At 32.9% G+C, this 17,301-nt stretch overlaps 1 protein-coding gene across 2 annotated transcripts in view; it reads left to right on the forward strand.

Annotated features, from left to right (window-relative positions):
* The window catches only part of FSTL5 (follistatin like 5), a 771,710-nt gene that overhangs the window by 478,377 nt on the left and 276,032 nt on the right, over positions 1–17,301 (forward strand). For both annotated transcript variants that reach the window (XM_059374351.1, XM_059374341.1), the window contains exon 7: positions 13,818–13,984. In XM_059374351.1, the coding sequence (XP_059230334.1) occupies positions 13,818–13,984 (167 nt within the window). The remainder of the gene's footprint in view (positions 1–13,817; positions 13,985–17,301) is intronic.

Consider the following 17,301-nt stretch of genomic DNA (forward strand, 5'->3'; position numbering starts at 1 on the left):
CATGCTTTACTTGTTTGTCCTATGATGCTATAATAATCAATTTTTTTTTTGTGATGAAAATGTTTTATTTATTTATTTGTTTTAATTTTTTATTTTTTATAAACATATATTTTTATCCCCTGGGGTACAGATCTGTGAATCACCAGGCTTACACACTTCACAGCACTCACCAAATCACATACCCTCCCCAATGTCCATAATCCCACCCCCTTCTCTCAAACCCCCTCCCCCCGGCAACCTCAGTTTGTTTTGTGAGATTAAGAGTCACTTATGGTTTGTCTCCCTCCCAATCCCATCTTGTTTCATTTATTCTTCTTCTACCCACTTAAGCCTCCATGTTGCATCACCACTTCCTCATATCAGGGAGATCATATGATAGTTGTCTTTCTCTGCTTGACTTATTTCGCTAAGCATGATACGCTCTAGTTCCATCCATGTTGTCGCAAATGGCAAGATTTCATTTCTTTTGATGGCTGCATAGTATTCCATTGTGTATATATACCACATCTTCTTGATCCATTCATCTGTTGATGGACATCTAGGTTCTTTCCATAGTTTGGCTATTGTGGACATTGCTGCTATAAACATTCGGGGGCATGTGCCCCTTTGGATCACTACATTTGTATCTTTAGGGTAAATACCCAATAGTGCAATTGCTGGGTCATAGGGCAGTTCTATTTTCAACATTTTGAGGAACCTCCATGCTGTTTTCCAGAGTGGCTGCACCAGCTTGCATTCCCACCAACAGTGTAGGAGGGTTCCCCTTTCTCGGCATCCTCGCCAGCATCTGTCATTTCCTGACTTGTTGATTTTAGCCATTCTGACTGGTGTGAGGTGATATCTCATTGTGGTTTTGATTTGTATTTCCCTGATGCCAAGTGATATGGAGCACTTTTTCATGTGTCTGTTCGCCATCTGGATGTCTTCTTTGCAGAAATGTCTGTTCATGTCTTCTGCCCATTTCTTGATTGGATTATTTGTTCTTTGGGTGTTGAGTTTGCTAAGTTCTTTATAGATTCTGGACACTAGTCCTTTGTCTGATATGTCGTTTGCAAATATCTTCTCCCATTCTGTCAGTTGTCTTTTGATTTTGTTAACTGTTTCCTTTGCTGTGCAAAAGTTTTGATCTTGATGAAATCCCAGTAGTTCATTTTTTCCCTTGCTTCCCTTGCCTTTGGCGTTGTTCCTAGGAAGATGTTGCTGCGGCAGAGGTCGAAGAGGTTGCTGCCCGTGTTCTCCTCAAGGATTTTGATGGATTCCTTTCGTACATTGAGGTCCTTCATCCATTTTGAGTCTATTTGTGTGTGTGGTGTAAGGAAATGGTCCAATTTCATTTTTCTGCATGTGGCTGTCCAATTTTCCCAGCACCATTTATTGAAAAGGCTGTCTTTTTTCCATTGGACATTCTTTCCTGCTTTGTCGAAGATTAGTTGACCATAGAGTTGAGGGTCTATTTCTGGGCTCTCTATTCTGTTCCATTGATCTATGTGTCTGTTTTTGTGCCAGTACCATGCTGTCTTGATGATGACAGCTTTGTAATAGAGCTTGAAGTCCGGAATTGTGATGCCACCAACGTTGGCTTTCTTTTTCAATATTCCTTTGGCTATTCGAGGTCTTTTCTGGTTCCATATAAATTTTATAATCAATTTTATTATTTAAGAATTACTACAAAATCTTTTTGGATTTACTTGAGCAGCTTCTTTTAAAAAGAAATATGTTTAACTTTTTTAGTCAGTACTGTTGACAAAATTTGCTTAAATGAGCAGGATGAAGACATAGTACCTTAGTAAAATCTTCAACAAAATTGAGAAACTTATTGCAAATATCAAATTGACATAAAAGAGTGAGATTTTTGCATGAAAAAGCCACAAAATGTAGATTTTGACATTTATTATACTGAATCTTTTTTCTCAAATAATGTGCTTAAGCATTTAGGAGATTTATACATATAGAATTTCAATTAAAGCCACGCAAGTTCTAATTTACATAAGCACATTTCAGTTTGTATCATTTAAATCTAGTACATTAATTTTAGCCGTCAAGGTATAGAGTATCTATTTAAACTTACTGGGTAAAGTACATCATTGTTCACTTCTCTTCTTTGTTTTGATGATGAAGATAAATGACCCTAAATCTGGGTTCTTGGGCAATAAGACAGTGTTTGATTTGCTGGAGAGCTTCCAGTTGTACTATATTTACATAGGATTTGTAAGTACCTGTAGTTTCCAGGTAGTGATAGTGCTTAAAATTATGCCCAGAAGTTCCTAAGAGAAGTATGTATTTAAAGTAATTTAAATTACATTCATTTGCTCAGAAGACAGATTCCTAGCTTTATAATTGATATAAAACCATTATTGTATAGCAACAATCATAAGCTTGTAAAAATCCTTAAATTTATGGCTTTTGGGGGTATAGGTGAAAACAAATGAGAGCAATCTCTTTTTCTTCAATTCTAGACTTCTCCAGAATGGTAGACCAAATAAATGTCACTGATCCTCTCAATTAATACTTTATAAACTCCCTGTGCTTAAGTGGGATTGGGAAATAGTAAATAAAGGTAAGCAAATACCCTGATTTTTTCAGAAAAGGAAAACTGATTTCTGATTTTCAATGAATAACTGCACCCCACAAGTTAAAATGGCACAGAAGACTATCGCAATAGGGGGGAATGACTGAACTCAACTCCACTGAAACAAAAGGTAGATGAGTTATAAAGCACCAGGGTGAGCAAACTGAAAGGTACTAAAGGGCAATAGGGTAGAGAAGGTGGTGGTCAACCTGAGGACTCCAAGCATGTCCCCTCCAAGGCACTAACTGAAGTTAGCCTCACACCCTCTCACAGAGACTGTGATAAGAACACCATCTTCCCTGATGATTACATTTCAAAGGGATGGCTCTGAGGTCCTTGAGAAAGGCATTCCTGGGTGGTATAACTGGCAGGAGGCTGGGAGAAGATTTGCACCTCAAAGGGGCAGAGAAGGAACTTACAATAGCAATTTTTCAAAGCAAATGCTCTAAGAAGAGCAATGTCAGAGCCCTGTAGTCTCTACAGGTTTTGTCTCAAGTTTAGTTAAACTGAATCTGTCTTTGTTGATGTAGGTCCCTTTGATTTCTTATTGAGAAAGTGGTGGCAGTGTTGACAAGGGTTCCTTAGAAGGTTTTCCTTCTCTGAAGTATTTCTGCTAAGCATTTTGGTGGTTAAAGACACATTTGAATTAAAATGTTCCCTATTAAAATGTAAATTCTCTCTTGGAAATCAGGCTTGTTCACAGATTACTACTGTGAATGACTTACATGGGATAATCAGATTGCTTTCTTTCTGGCTGAGAAATGTGTCCTGAGAATTAGTATTTTGATTGGATGTTAAGAAGAGAGAAGAAATGATCATTGTTCTACATGATAAACTTGGAGAAGATGGACCCAGGAGGATGTTACTATCTGGAACAAGAAATTTGTATTTGGTCAGGACAAACTTGACTCACTTTTACATTTTGTTTTGTACTTTAAGAGTAGCAATTGTCATAGTTATTAGAGAAACTCATCCTTTCCTTATTCATAGAAGCTTCAAAGATGATAAAAAAATACAGTGGTAGCTTACAAATTCACCCATATATAAATGGGAACATTTTTTGTGTATTCTGTAAGTAATTATTTTATTCCTAGTGTTCTGAACCTGGAATATGAGCAAGAATCCAATAGACCACATTTAAATAACTAATGCATGTTAAAGGGATACACAATGTGCAAAGTAGTATTTCAATGACTAGGCAACTTTGCATAGAAGGCCAGAGAATAAATATTTTAGGCTTAACCATACCATAAGATTTCTGTAACAACTATTCAGCTCTACCTATATAACTGAAATCAGACAAAGACAATACAGTAATAAATGAATATAGCTGTGTTCTAATACAAATTTACTTACAAAAACAACTGGTGGGCCTTATTTAGTGCATGGGCATCATTTGGCCAGGACTATGGGAACATTTCCTGAGGTGAAGAAGTATAGATACTCAACTCTTTTATAACCTACCTGAGTTAATGCTCTAGTTGCAAACATATGGTGATTTGCATGGCATAAAACAAAACAAAACAAAACAAAATACAGGAGGCTAACGGCTAAGAATTTGTCAGTAAACTTGAAAGTGACAAGAAAAAGAAAAGCTCTCTAGACAGAAATGTCCTTAGAGTTGAAAAGGGCAATTCATTAGCTGATTAGAGCTTGACTAGCTTGAGAATAGCAGACTCCCTTTTTTGTAATTTTCTGTTCATCAATCTTGAGAAGCTTTTGACCTGTGCATTAGAAGGGAGATTCCCAGGCTCAGAGCTGACACCACTTACTAAACCTGATGCTTTCCCAATTGTAAATGAGTAAATTGGTATTCAGTATAAACAAAGGTATCCTGTGATTTTGATTAGCTCAGTCAATCCCCAATAGCTTAATTAATTCTGGATGAATTGTTAAATTTGTTTCTGAATTTGCATAGCTGAGACCCAGTCTTCTGAAGCTATGAAGAGCTGCCAAAATGAACAGCCAATGTTCAATTCCCCATCTTTCACATCTATTTGCTGAACATAATAGGGAGACTCCAACTCTGTAAAACTTCATAGTATAGGCTAATGCTCTGGACCCCAGTTTCAGTTTTATCAGTTAATAGCAGTGTGTTATGGCAAACAGCAATCTCCTTTACCTGAATTGTTTTAATTAGGCAAACAATACTAAAATCTTTTTCATTCTGAAATGCTCAGAAATCTAGCTTACACTGCATGGAAGGAATAGTTCATTTAGCTCTGTCTGACTGACTGTAATCTAAAAAATAGTGAAAAAATTTCAATTTATTAGAGACAGGGCAAAAAATGTGCCATTTGATTGACTCTACCATTAACGTCCTGGGGTTTCCTTGAGATAAGTTGAAGGAATAAACACAGGTTAACATTCTTTCCTTATATCCGTAATAGCTTTTTAACACACCACTGAACACACTGTTAACATATAGGAAATAGACAGTGATTAGCTGATTGCTTTGCCCTGACTGACAAATGAGGATTCACAGCAAACTCTTCCTGTTAGATTCTTTCCTTCGTATGTCGCGCAATTTCTCCTCCAAATTTACTACATTGAATTCCATTTGTAAGTGATCACACTGAAACTTTTCAAAGATTATTAGAGATAGTAAATTTATTCAGTATTTCATGTATTCAGTAATTTAGGCATTTAGAGAATAATATCAAATTTTCTCAAATCACACATGGTATTTATATCACAAATTGTACAGGAAAAAGATACTTGGTTACTTCAACATTTCATTATATTTTTCATGATTTTTGAAGGTAGGAGAGTGATTATCATTATGTTCAATAGCCTTTTTCTTAGCCTGCATATTAAGTACAACATAAAGGATACTTCGTTTTTATGTAAGAGTAGTACCAAAATAGAGCCTATGTTGCCTTGTGGGTCATGAGCGTGGGTTTTTCTTCTCATCCTTACGTAATATCTATGAAAATTAAACCAACAGAATTTATATAAGCAGTGCCTTTTTCAAAGCGAACATAATTCCTAAGCATGGTAAAACGGTGCCTATCTTAACCTACAAGTACTTCAATAGCTTTCCACTAGTACCGCGCTGTGTGGCATATCCAGAATTTACTAAAGACCATGCACAGTAGTATTTTAAAATATCATATCTTATCTTCATAGTATTTATAAGAGTTAGCTATCATCCTTATTGTAAAGATGGAAAAATTGAGACTCACAGAGTTTAAATAACTTGTCAAAAGAAGTCTTCGAAAGAGTGTGCATTAGAGATCAAACTGAAGTAAGCATCCCGGTGATGTCACAAATGTGATTCTTGTTGATGATATTGTCTCAAGGTTTCCAAATTATAACGTTAAAATTAACTTGATTAGTTTGTGTGACCACCTAGTTCTCCCTGGATACAATTTTTGTTAGGTCGAATTTCAAAAGGAAACTATTATTCATTAGAAAGAATTATTTTCCAAATTACTGGTATTATACATATCACTGAATGAATAGGCTTATTCTTCACATATTCCAGTTTAAATTCAACTGTATATAATTTATTTGAAAAGAGAGAAATTAAATAAAATTGAACAGAAATGTTGAATGGTAATTGCACTGCATTTATAAGACCATAGAAGGAATATCAAAATCATGAATTAAAAGAAAAGAAAATATGACTTGCCATTGTTAACATTTAAAATGTCTTGAAGTATTATCAAAATACAGTCCTGTCTATAATGTTGTATTGTCCTTATTACAGAGCTATAAAGAAATTAAGAAAACGAAATTCCAATTTTGTACAAAAACTTTTTTTTTTTAAAGATTTTATTTATTTATTTGACAGAGATCACAAGTAGGCAGAGAGGCAGGCAGAGAGAGAGGAGGAAGCAGGCGCCCTGCCAAGTAGAGAGCCCGATGCGGGGCTCGATCCCAGGACCCTGAGATCACGACGTGAGCTGAAGGCACAGGCTTTAACCCACTGAGCCACCCAGATGCCCCTGTACAAGAACTTTTGCTTCATTGTCATACAGAAAATTCTCCTACTGGTCTTTTTTTTTTTTTTTTTAAATATCTTCCCATAACTTTAAATCCCTCCAATGACATAAGAAGAAATGATGTTTTTGTTTTAACTAACTGCTGAATATTTATGGTTTTGATTTTAGGTCCTTCTGGTTTCTCTCAGAAGTCATGGCAGAAATAATCCCATTTTCACTTGTATTCTTAGAATTTTCCTGTCTAGCGGGTCTTTTTCTTCAGGATAAACTTGGGAATTTTTTATTCTATTCTATTCTATTCCTCACCAGATTCTTTTCTCCCAATTTAGACCTCTCTTTTTTTCCCCCTCCCTTCTGTCTGGTATATTAAAGGCATCTTCATAATATATGCATTGCTACCTCTGGTATATATATTTTTTAATAACACCTAAACACTCTTATACTCTAGGCTTCTGCAAGACACATGGCTAACTTGGAAACATTAATTGGCATAGCAAGTTTGTGTAGATGAGGCTTTATTTACTAATGAAGAAAGAAAGTATATATATGAATTTACACTCTTTTTCACGGAATGTAAGATCTTCTGTTGCTTCATATTCTTTCAATACTTACCACTAGGCTTTATAATTTATGCCATTCTCAAAGTTTTGGCTTAAATTTTCATCTCTCTGATTACATACATTGCTAAATACTTTTTCAGATTTTCTTAAGCCATATGGATTAACTAATTCATGGAATATTTGTTCAAGTATTTGGTTGGTGGTTCTTTGGAATTATCTTTTACTTATTAATTTTTAGGAGATCATTATTAATTTTCTATCTGAGATCTTTGTTAGTTTTATGAATTTATTTTCCTGCTTGGTGTCTTGCATTTTTGGTCTCTTAAAAGTACATTTTGAGGAATAAGGATCTAAATTATGATGTGGTTAAACATATAAATCATTTCCCTTGAGGTGAACTCATTGCTGTTGTTGTTGTTATTGTTACCTGTTTTTTGCTTGTTTGTTTGTTTGTTTTGGTTTTAGTGTTCATTTTTGTGTGTGTGTGTATGTGTGTGTGTTTTGAAACATCTTTCTCTGCCCAGGAATATGAAGATAGTCTTCTATATTATCAGGCACTTTGAAGTAACAAAGTTTAATGTTAAACTTTAACACTTTCATTTAAACACCTTCTTTGCTCTCCTTTCCTTCATGCATCTTTGAACTCCCACCTAAGAGCATTTTCCTTCTGCCAGAAGAATATCCTACAGAGTTTACCTTGAGACAAGTTTACTAAGTTTACTAGAGATGAACTTTCTAATTGTTTTTTTTTTAATATTTTATTTATTTATTTGACAGAGAGAGAGAGACCACAAGTAGGCAGAGAGGCAGGCAGAGAGGAAGGGAAGCAGGCTCCCTGCTGAGCAGAGAGCCCCATGTGGGGCTTGATCCCAGGACCCTGAGATCATGACCTGAGCCGAAGGCAGAGGCTTCAACCCACTGAGCCACCCAGGTGCCCCTCTAATTGTTTTTAAAAATATATTTATTAGAATTTTATATACATAAATAAAAATTAAAAGATTGATTTTATTTTCTTTCATTACTTAGAAGATAGCATCCCGCTAGCTTCTTGTTCCTTTTTTTGCTGGTGACACTAGTTACTTTTCTGGCTCTACTTGCTATAGAGTCAATCTGTATTTTCTTATTTGCATAATTTTAAAGATTTTCTTTCTCTTTAATCTTTTTTTTCAATTTTACCACTAAAGTGTCTAGGTATAAATTATTGTAGTTTTTCATTTGCTTTGCTAGACATTTGATGATCTTCTATTTATTGATTGGCATCTTTCAACATTTATGGAAAATCCTCAGGTCCTATTTCTTCAGATATTAGTTCTGTTTCATTTTCTTTGTTTCCTCCTTCTGCGGGTTTCACATGGAACTATTTTTGCTACCCTCACCTGTATTTTTAATTCTTCATCCTTCTATGTTTCATTGGGTAAAATTTCTTTTAATCTTTTCCTTAGTTTAGTCATTTACTTTTCTGTTGTGTCTAATCTGTTCTTAAGCATATCAATTTAATTCTTATTTCAATTATTACATTTTCTACTTACATAATTTCTATTTGTCTCTTTCATGAATTTATAATGTTTATAAATTGTTTAAAGTCTTTGTCGAGTTTTCTGAACTGATTTGATTTTCATAAACAATTAATTTTTTAATCCTGTTGGATTTATTACTATTGTACCCTCTTTCTGCTTATTCTCATCACACTGTCTTCTGTGTATGCCATGTTATCTTTGTTTCTTGGACATTTTGTTAAGAATTATTTGTAATAATGATTAGATGACTTGGATGATACTATCTTACTATAGAGAGGAAGATTATATATTTTACAAGACACTTGGATAAAAGTGAGCTGCAGTCCATATTCACTTGAATAGTGAGGCATCCTGAAGTCCCAGCCGAGAGAAGGTGGTAATCCATTACTGTACCCATTCCATATGCCTGAAGGAGTAAAAAGCCACCAAAGGGCATTTAAACCTCAGTCATCTTCTCTAGTTGAAAAAATTCCCCAAACACTAAGTGACTCAAGGTGAAATCTTATGTATCTAAGTTATAGTTCTTCACTATCTTATATCTCTTTCATGAGATAAGAATGAAAAGAATAAGTCTTTCATATATTGTTTTAAGAATATTATTTGTATTTATTCCAGGTTTGTTTGTTGTTTTTTTGTTGCTGTGTTACTTCTTCAGTTGCAGAGTTAGTCCAAATTACCCAATCCATTGCTATCAAAGGAACGTTTCTAGATATCTTTTTAAATTTTTGTTTTATTTTTGCAACACACATTCTGATATAAGCATATAATATAAGATAAGCAATTCTAGATATTTAGAATTGATAAGCAATTCTAGACATTTGATCACAGTGAATTAGTATATATCTTGATATGTCTAAATTAAGTAAAAATTAATATTTATTTTGAAATCACATATTTCTTGACAAAAGATACCATCAGAATTTTCAAATTATTTTAAGGGGTATATCATTGAATAAGTGTGGTTTCATTATGAGAGTAATCAATAATTCCACTTAGGATTTCCATCTTTTTTGTGTGTGTGATACATTTCTGACTTAAGTATTTTATCTGTTTTTAATTAGTGATTATTTTTAATGGAGTAGAGAAGGGAAAAATACATGTAATTTGAAAATGTTATTGATAAAATTTCTTCCATATTTCATTCCTATAATAATAGTTATGTGTAATTAGGGCAATAAGATTAAAACTAGTATTCAAATATTTAACATAAATAGGTACTTAGGAATTTCAAAAGAACAGAATCTTGTTTATGATAAATTAAATTTTTCTGATGATTTTAAATGAATTTAATCAAATTACTACAATCATCTTGTTTTTAATTGGTGTTTCACAAATATTCATATTATTTTATTCCTTTTTTGTACTTTTTTAGAACACATACTATTTTTACCCATGTTCCTATTTCTATTTCTATCACCCAGTTGCTATTGGAATAAATCCTTCATAAATACTTACCTGCTGTGGTTGAAGTTGGATTCAACTGTATTTGTCTTTCTAGCTTTGGGTTCTGCTGGAAGAGACTAAACAATTTTCATTACTTTGAAAGCAATGTCTTAATATTCCTCTAAGGCAAGTTATGAAAATGAAAAAAGTGCAAAAATTGTTCCACACTTTTATTTGCCTCTTCTCTTTCCCAAGTAATCAAAAGAAAAAGCAGATCTAGAGATGGCATTAGTAGTCTTCATAACATGAGATTAGAGGAAACACGACAGCTAGAGCTCTGATTTATTTCCTTGGATACTAAAAGGTTGTCCAATAGGACACAAAGCTTATAAGTCAAAAGAAGTACTGAAGTGTTTCAAAAAAACTTAGTACCATCTGTTATACCTAGTCTATGTATTTTTATGCCTTTATCTTTGTTCAAGACATCAACTAACTCTTGATATCATGTAATAGATGATTTTACTTAAAGAAAACTTTTCATATGTGTGTTATCATTCGACCTGAAAGGATGGAAGAGGGTCCTAAAATGGTACATCTTATTTTCTGCAAAGCAATTTTCGGTACATAAGTAGCATAAGATGTAGATAGAATGTTATAGAATGAAATATGCTATCATTAATGTATATCCATGAAAATATATATTAATGCTAATTGATAAGAAATTAAATTTTCAATATTTTTCCTGGAAACTCATTTCTAAAGTGATAACTGTGAACATTAAATATACACAAACACTCAGAGACAACCAACCTATACTAATATCACTTAAAATAAATCTTAAGTTGGCTTATGAATTGATTTGTAGATTTTGTTTTAGGTTGTTAATGTGTTTCTAGGCATAATCACCATTTTGTTATAAAATATAAATCTGATATGCTTTATGTGTACTTTCTCCACCATTAAAGCATGTTTGATTAAAGTTAGAATGTAGGAATAAAAGTGTTTAATATTAGTGAATGTGTGTGCTTAAATCTTTCCTTGTTAATAACTATCAGGAAGACTAGTAAAGATAAGCATGACAATTTTGTAGGTAAAAGACATCTTGCGGCTGCATTTACTTAAGGAAAAAAACACTTAATTTTGAGAAGTAGCAAGTGAACATAATTGGCTTTGTGCATGTAGTCTTATATGATATGTCAGGGAAGAGGAGAAATATATGTTGCATGAAATATGCAGGAAAAAAATTCTAGAGTTTTCAAAATACACATCATTATTTAAGAATACATATTACTGAGGTAGTTTTTTAAACAATTTCAAAAAATGTAATCTCCAAATTAAAGAAAAACTTTTTTACTGTGCAAGATAATATGCCCTGGGTGAATAGTAATTATTTCTCAGTATGCATCCTCTCAAAAAAATTACATTTTAGAAAGATGTCTCACATTGTTATGCCAAATCTCCACATTTACTCTAACATGTTCATATTATCTAATTAGCATTATTAGTGTGTCACTAGTAAAGCACAACTAAGTTCAATGGACTGAGCTCTAATACCAGATACAGGAGGTTAGTGAAGAGATTCCAAGATGACTTAGTAGCAATTGTATTTCTAAATGTCAGAATAGCCAATGCTAACATGCTGATTTTAGAACCAGATGTCCCATTATTTCTTACATGATTTTATAAGCCAGAAGTTGGAATTCAGAAATGTTAATAGAAAATTATTGATAATCCTTATAATAGTCTACATGATATTATTACTTTTGTAATTCTCCCTTTTTCTATAGGTTTGTAATATTAAAATAAAAAAGACCTAGGGACACCTTTGTGGCTCAGTTGGTTAAGCATCTAACCTTTGACTTTAGATCAGGTCATGATCTCAGGGTTATGTGATTGAACCCCATGTTCGGGTCCATCTTTATCATGGAGTCTGCTTGAGATTTTCTCTCTCCCTTTCCCTCTGCCCCTACTTCCTCATTCTCTCTCTCTCAAATAAATAAATACAATCTTAAGGGAAAAAAAAAGACCTAAAGAAACACTGTTTCTGCAAATTTCAAATGTTTACTATGCCTAATTGGCCAAATATATTTTAGTGGTTTTATAGAAAGAAAGAAAAAAAATAGAGTATGAGTACTAAAGAAAAGAAGATTAAGCATATTGCTTGTGTTCTTTTTGCTCAAGAAACATTGAAATAAAATATGAATATTGATAAATACCATTAAGGAACATCAGGGTGCCAATACAAATGACTGAGCAAGGTCCTTGTTACCCATTTGTATCATTTCTAAAAGTGATGTCCTGACAAAAAGAATAAACTTGGGCTGAGTCTGGCTCATAGGGTTTCCAGTTTCAAAGGCAAGCCCACCCACTTCTTTAACAACACAAAAAGCTTTTCCTTAAGTCATTAAGACTTTTAGATTTAGGCACTAGATCTACAACAAGTAAAAGTCAATTTGTTTCATTTATATTCATTAACTAATGGTGTGGAAGACAGGGCTTATGACAACAGAGATCATTTAATGTTAATGCTTACCATATGGTTGTGGGGGGATTGTATGTTCAATCCTCGTCTTTCAATACAAAAGTGTATGCTATTTTTGACTTGACAATTTATGATGGTACCAAAAAATAACGTTACTGTTTATTGAATAGTTACATTCTATAAAATGTATTTGATTGGCATTCATCTTTCTTCTCAAGAGGACATAGGATTCAGAAAGAGAGAGAAAGAAGATAGAAATGTGAAAGGAAAGGAGAGGGGTTTGTGGGGGCAGGGCACAGCAAAGATTGCAACTGATATGTATCTATTGCAAATTAAAAGCCACCACTTTCCTGTACTCAATGCCCCCATGAAACATATCATCAATCACAACAAATAGAAGACAATCATTGTCTCTCCCCCACTACCACCATGGAAAGTTCATTTCAGAATATTAATTTGTGATATTTTAACCTGACTAAGACTGAGCAAAGTCAAAATGCAAAACTCAGGGTAGAAAAGTTAGTGTCTGTGAATGTCAGCTGATGAGACATGGGTGAAAACTTGTAGGGTTATCCAGTCATCTCTCATGAAAATGCACAATGACAGACTTGTTAATTCCCATAATCGGTAAAGATTGTCTGAAAACAGAAAAGGAAAGCCAGATCCAGATTTCATATTATATTTTCTGGTTTGGCATAATTGTTAGGAGAAATGTGTTGAATAGTTAAAAATATTATACTTGACTTTAAAATTTAAGGATTAGGAAGCAACTGTACTATACCAACACTGACTGATAAAGGCAGCTGACAGAATTTCACTTAATTGCTGTTTGGTTGGTGAACTTCAGTTTTTCCTTCGTCAACTTCCCAAATAAATCTTATCCCTTTAGAGTAAATTTATGTTTCCCAGCATAATGATACATTTTACCCATTCAGCTATGCTAGTGTTCTCTGAAGCCAGCCAGCAATGATCTCACCTCACCTACAATATAAATCTATCAGTGAATAAACAACATCATTTTTATTTCAATGCCGACGTCACACTACATGTCAATTTGGCAGTTAAATAATTTATCTCTCTTTTGGGCGCAATCTGCCAGGCTTATTATAACTCTACTTCTGATACTCATTTTATGTTTAATAGTTCTTTGCCTCATGAGGATGCTTGTCAATCAATTAAATTGAAATGTCATTCTGACCTTTTATTGGAAACAATTTATTCCTTTTTTTCATTTCATCACAAGCTTTTTTCCATTTTATTCAAACTAAAAGCCTTAATTACTAGTATTCAAAAACTTTGTACTAATTAACCTTATAAAACTACATGCTCATCAACATTACTGACACTTTATCTTTACAGAGGTTATCCAGTTGAGTCTGCCTGAGGATCAGAAACTAAGCATTACAGCGACAACTGTGGGACAGAGTGCTGTTTTGAGCTGTGCCATTCAGGGGGCACTGAGACCCCCCATCATCTGGAAAAGGAACAATATTATTCTAAATAATTTAGATTTGGAAGACATCAATGTGAGTACTAAATAGATGTTGCTTTAAAATTTGCATATTTCACGCAGTATACTTTAGACTTTGTGAAGTCTGAAGAGCTTAATGAATATTGGACATAGAGTAGAAGAGGGCTATTGGAACATTTTCATTTCCACACTACTGACTGGGAGGAGCACCATGGATCATTTGAAATTACCCAAATCATGTGAGTAGATGTGGTGAGCAGGTTATGGAGCACTGTATTAGTGAGATTATATCAACTTAAACCAATTCTTTCTGATGGTAAGAATTTCTACAGTTATCAACAATTAATCTTTTTGTATTTGCTATTATGGTTGAGCAATAGCCTAAAGCTTGTGAGGTGTTAGATTGGGTAAGGGCAGTTTTTGCTTCAGATACTTCATAGTGTATTAGAAATAATAAACATTAATCAAGCAATAAATGGTTTATTTTCTAGAATAAAATTGTATAAATTTCTCCACTGAGGTTCACACCTAGAGACTCAGAATCTTAAACTCAATTTGAAAGGGTACAGCTTTGAAAATGAAACAGAAACAGGGTATTCATCTGTTCCTTCCATGCTATGTGTTCCAAGTGAGGGTTAAAAAGTGTACATCCTCCTAGATGATGAAAAGAAGTTAAAAAGTCAGTGTTATGGGATGCCCATGGAATTACATAGGGCAATCCTTTGTCTTAGTGATTTTGGGGATTTTATGATCTCTATGCATGTAAATTTTAGTTATTTTTTATTATTGCTCAAGAAAACCATAACCTTTTGCTCATTCTTTGTTGCTTCATACAGAAACTCCAAACCACAGGTCTAAGAGTCACTCCTATGTATACTACCTTACTAAATCTTCTTGTTTAATGTCCTCAAATGATTCAAAACAGAAGATTTCCAACTGTAATTTTTTTATTTAATATTTTTTTCTAAATTTGTTTACATCTGTGAAATTTCTTCAGAAAGTATATGGAGATTAATACTTAATTCCTATGATACTAAGAATACTGTGCATTAGAATAGCTATAATCTCAGCAGTATTCAACAATCTTTGAGAGACACTGATATGCTTATATGTTGTTATGTCTACATTTTATCTTTTATTTTCTACCTTCATTCCTACTATCAAGTTTTCCATTGTTATATCCAGAGGCCCATGTATTCTATGGTGCTCTGGTTTGAATACCTCAAAATAAGCTCATTTGAATTGTTTCAGTAAGGAAGGGTATGTTATGAATAATCTGTGGAAAAATTGTAAACATGAGCATACTTTTGTGTCTGTATCTTGTAAGTTATTTTGTTTCCTTCCTAACTTCTGACTGTTCTAGGAAATTGAAATTTCTAAGAAAATGATTGTAAATAAGTTTGGTGTCTAAAATATATGTAAGCACTAGATAAATTCTGGCATCAATAAATTGACTTATATTGGATAAAGTTATTTTGGTTACATTTAATATAGAAGATAAATTTTGAGAATTTTAAAAACATTTTTAAGATTTAGAAAGTTTCATTTTCATTACAAGGCATATTGAAATAAATCAGACAAGCATTCTTAACCTATAGTATACATATAACTTATAGCATTCCAAATGAAACTGCAGGGATATCTTTGAAAGGGATAGTTATGTAATTTTCCTATATACTACTAGTGTTTTCATTTAAATACATTTACTAATATAACTAAAGGGTGAAATAAAAGTTACAAAATATTACATTATATTTTTTTTTGTTCTTGATCCTGCTTTTAAAATAAGGACTTCACCATGTGAATTATCTATTTATAGTGATCCATCTGTGTATAGAATTTATAGTTTATTACAGTTAACAAACTATATAATTTTTATACATAGAACTGTAATAAATATGATAAACTATTATATAGCCTACCATATATATATATACTATATATATATACTATATATTTGTTATAAAATATTTATTATATAGTTTATGTGTGTGTGTGTGTGCATATATATATATAGAAAGAGAAAGAGTTGATATTGTCTCTAGTGGACATTGGATGTGTTATCTAATTACTTAACATCTTTCGAACAACCTTCAAATATTTTGGCAGTGCTTTGGTTCTTTGCTTTTCCAAGCTAGAAACCGAAGTCTTACTTAATTAGACTTCTTTGCTATTAGGGAGCAGATATGTGAATAAGGCATTAACAAAGACACTGCTCAGCAGTTCATTTTGTAAGAAAGAACAGGGAATCACAGATGCTTTACAGAATTCACTCCACCCATCCATCCCTCCTCATGAGAGCTGTGGCAGTAGATCCTACTTACAAGGACATCAGTGATAAATGTTCTGGAGTTGGTCAGTGTTCAGCTTCAGTTGGATCTTCATGGGTTTCAGCAAGTGGCTTGTGCTTTTTTCCTGGCATCTCATTTCCTAAGGATGACACTCAGTTCTGGAATTCTATGATCTCCCTAATATCTTCATTAAATAATCTTCATGCTTAAAACTAGCTAGAATGGGTTCTAGTGTTTGCATCTAGGAATGTTGTCTAAATAATTTTATGTGTTTAATATGTTAAGAAACATCTATAATCATATCTTCTTAAAATGTATATTTCATCATTACATATATATATATATTACATATACATTTTAGATGACCTTACTATTATAAAATACATTTTTTGTTCATAAACAAAAAGGACATTCAAAATTTCCAGATATGAGTCAGTTTTATGCTCAATTAGAATATATTTGTTCTCACAAGAGTGGGTTTAATTCCCATTAAATTATGTAAAGTTAAAATTATAAGTGTTTAGATGTCAAAGGAAATGGATGACAATTTTTAATATCTTCTTGATTCTTTAATATATATTAGTAGGATTTAACATATATTTACCTAGGAAATATACAAATACTTTCTTATTGTAAAAGATTAAGATAATATAGATTTATTTTTTAAAAGCATGATTACCCCTCCTTTTTTATATCTATTTATTTCCATTCTTAAGTGTAAAAGAATCCAGTGAATACATTGTTAATCTTTCTTCCATGTATTACAAATATAATTTTATATATTTAGTAAGATAGATTCATATTAATTCTCCTTGTCACAACTTCATTATTTTTTTTTAATTTATTTTTTATAAACATATATTTTTATCCCCAGGGGTACAGGTCTGTGAATCACCAGGTTTACACACTTCACAGCACTCACCAAAGCACATACCCTCCCCAATGTCCATAATGCCACCCCCTTCTCCCAAACAGCCTCCCCCCCAGCAACCCTCAGTTTGTTTTGTGAGATTAAGAGTCACTTATGGTTTGTCTCCCTCCCAATCCCATCTTGTTTCATTTATTCTTCTTCTACCCACAA

This window comes from Mustela nigripes, chromosome 1 (assembly GCF_022355385.1).
Source record: "Mustela nigripes isolate SB6536 chromosome 1, MUSNIG.SB6536, whole genome shotgun sequence".
Classification (NCBI taxonomy): Eukaryota; Metazoa; Chordata; class Mammalia; order Carnivora; family Mustelidae; genus Mustela; species Mustela nigripes.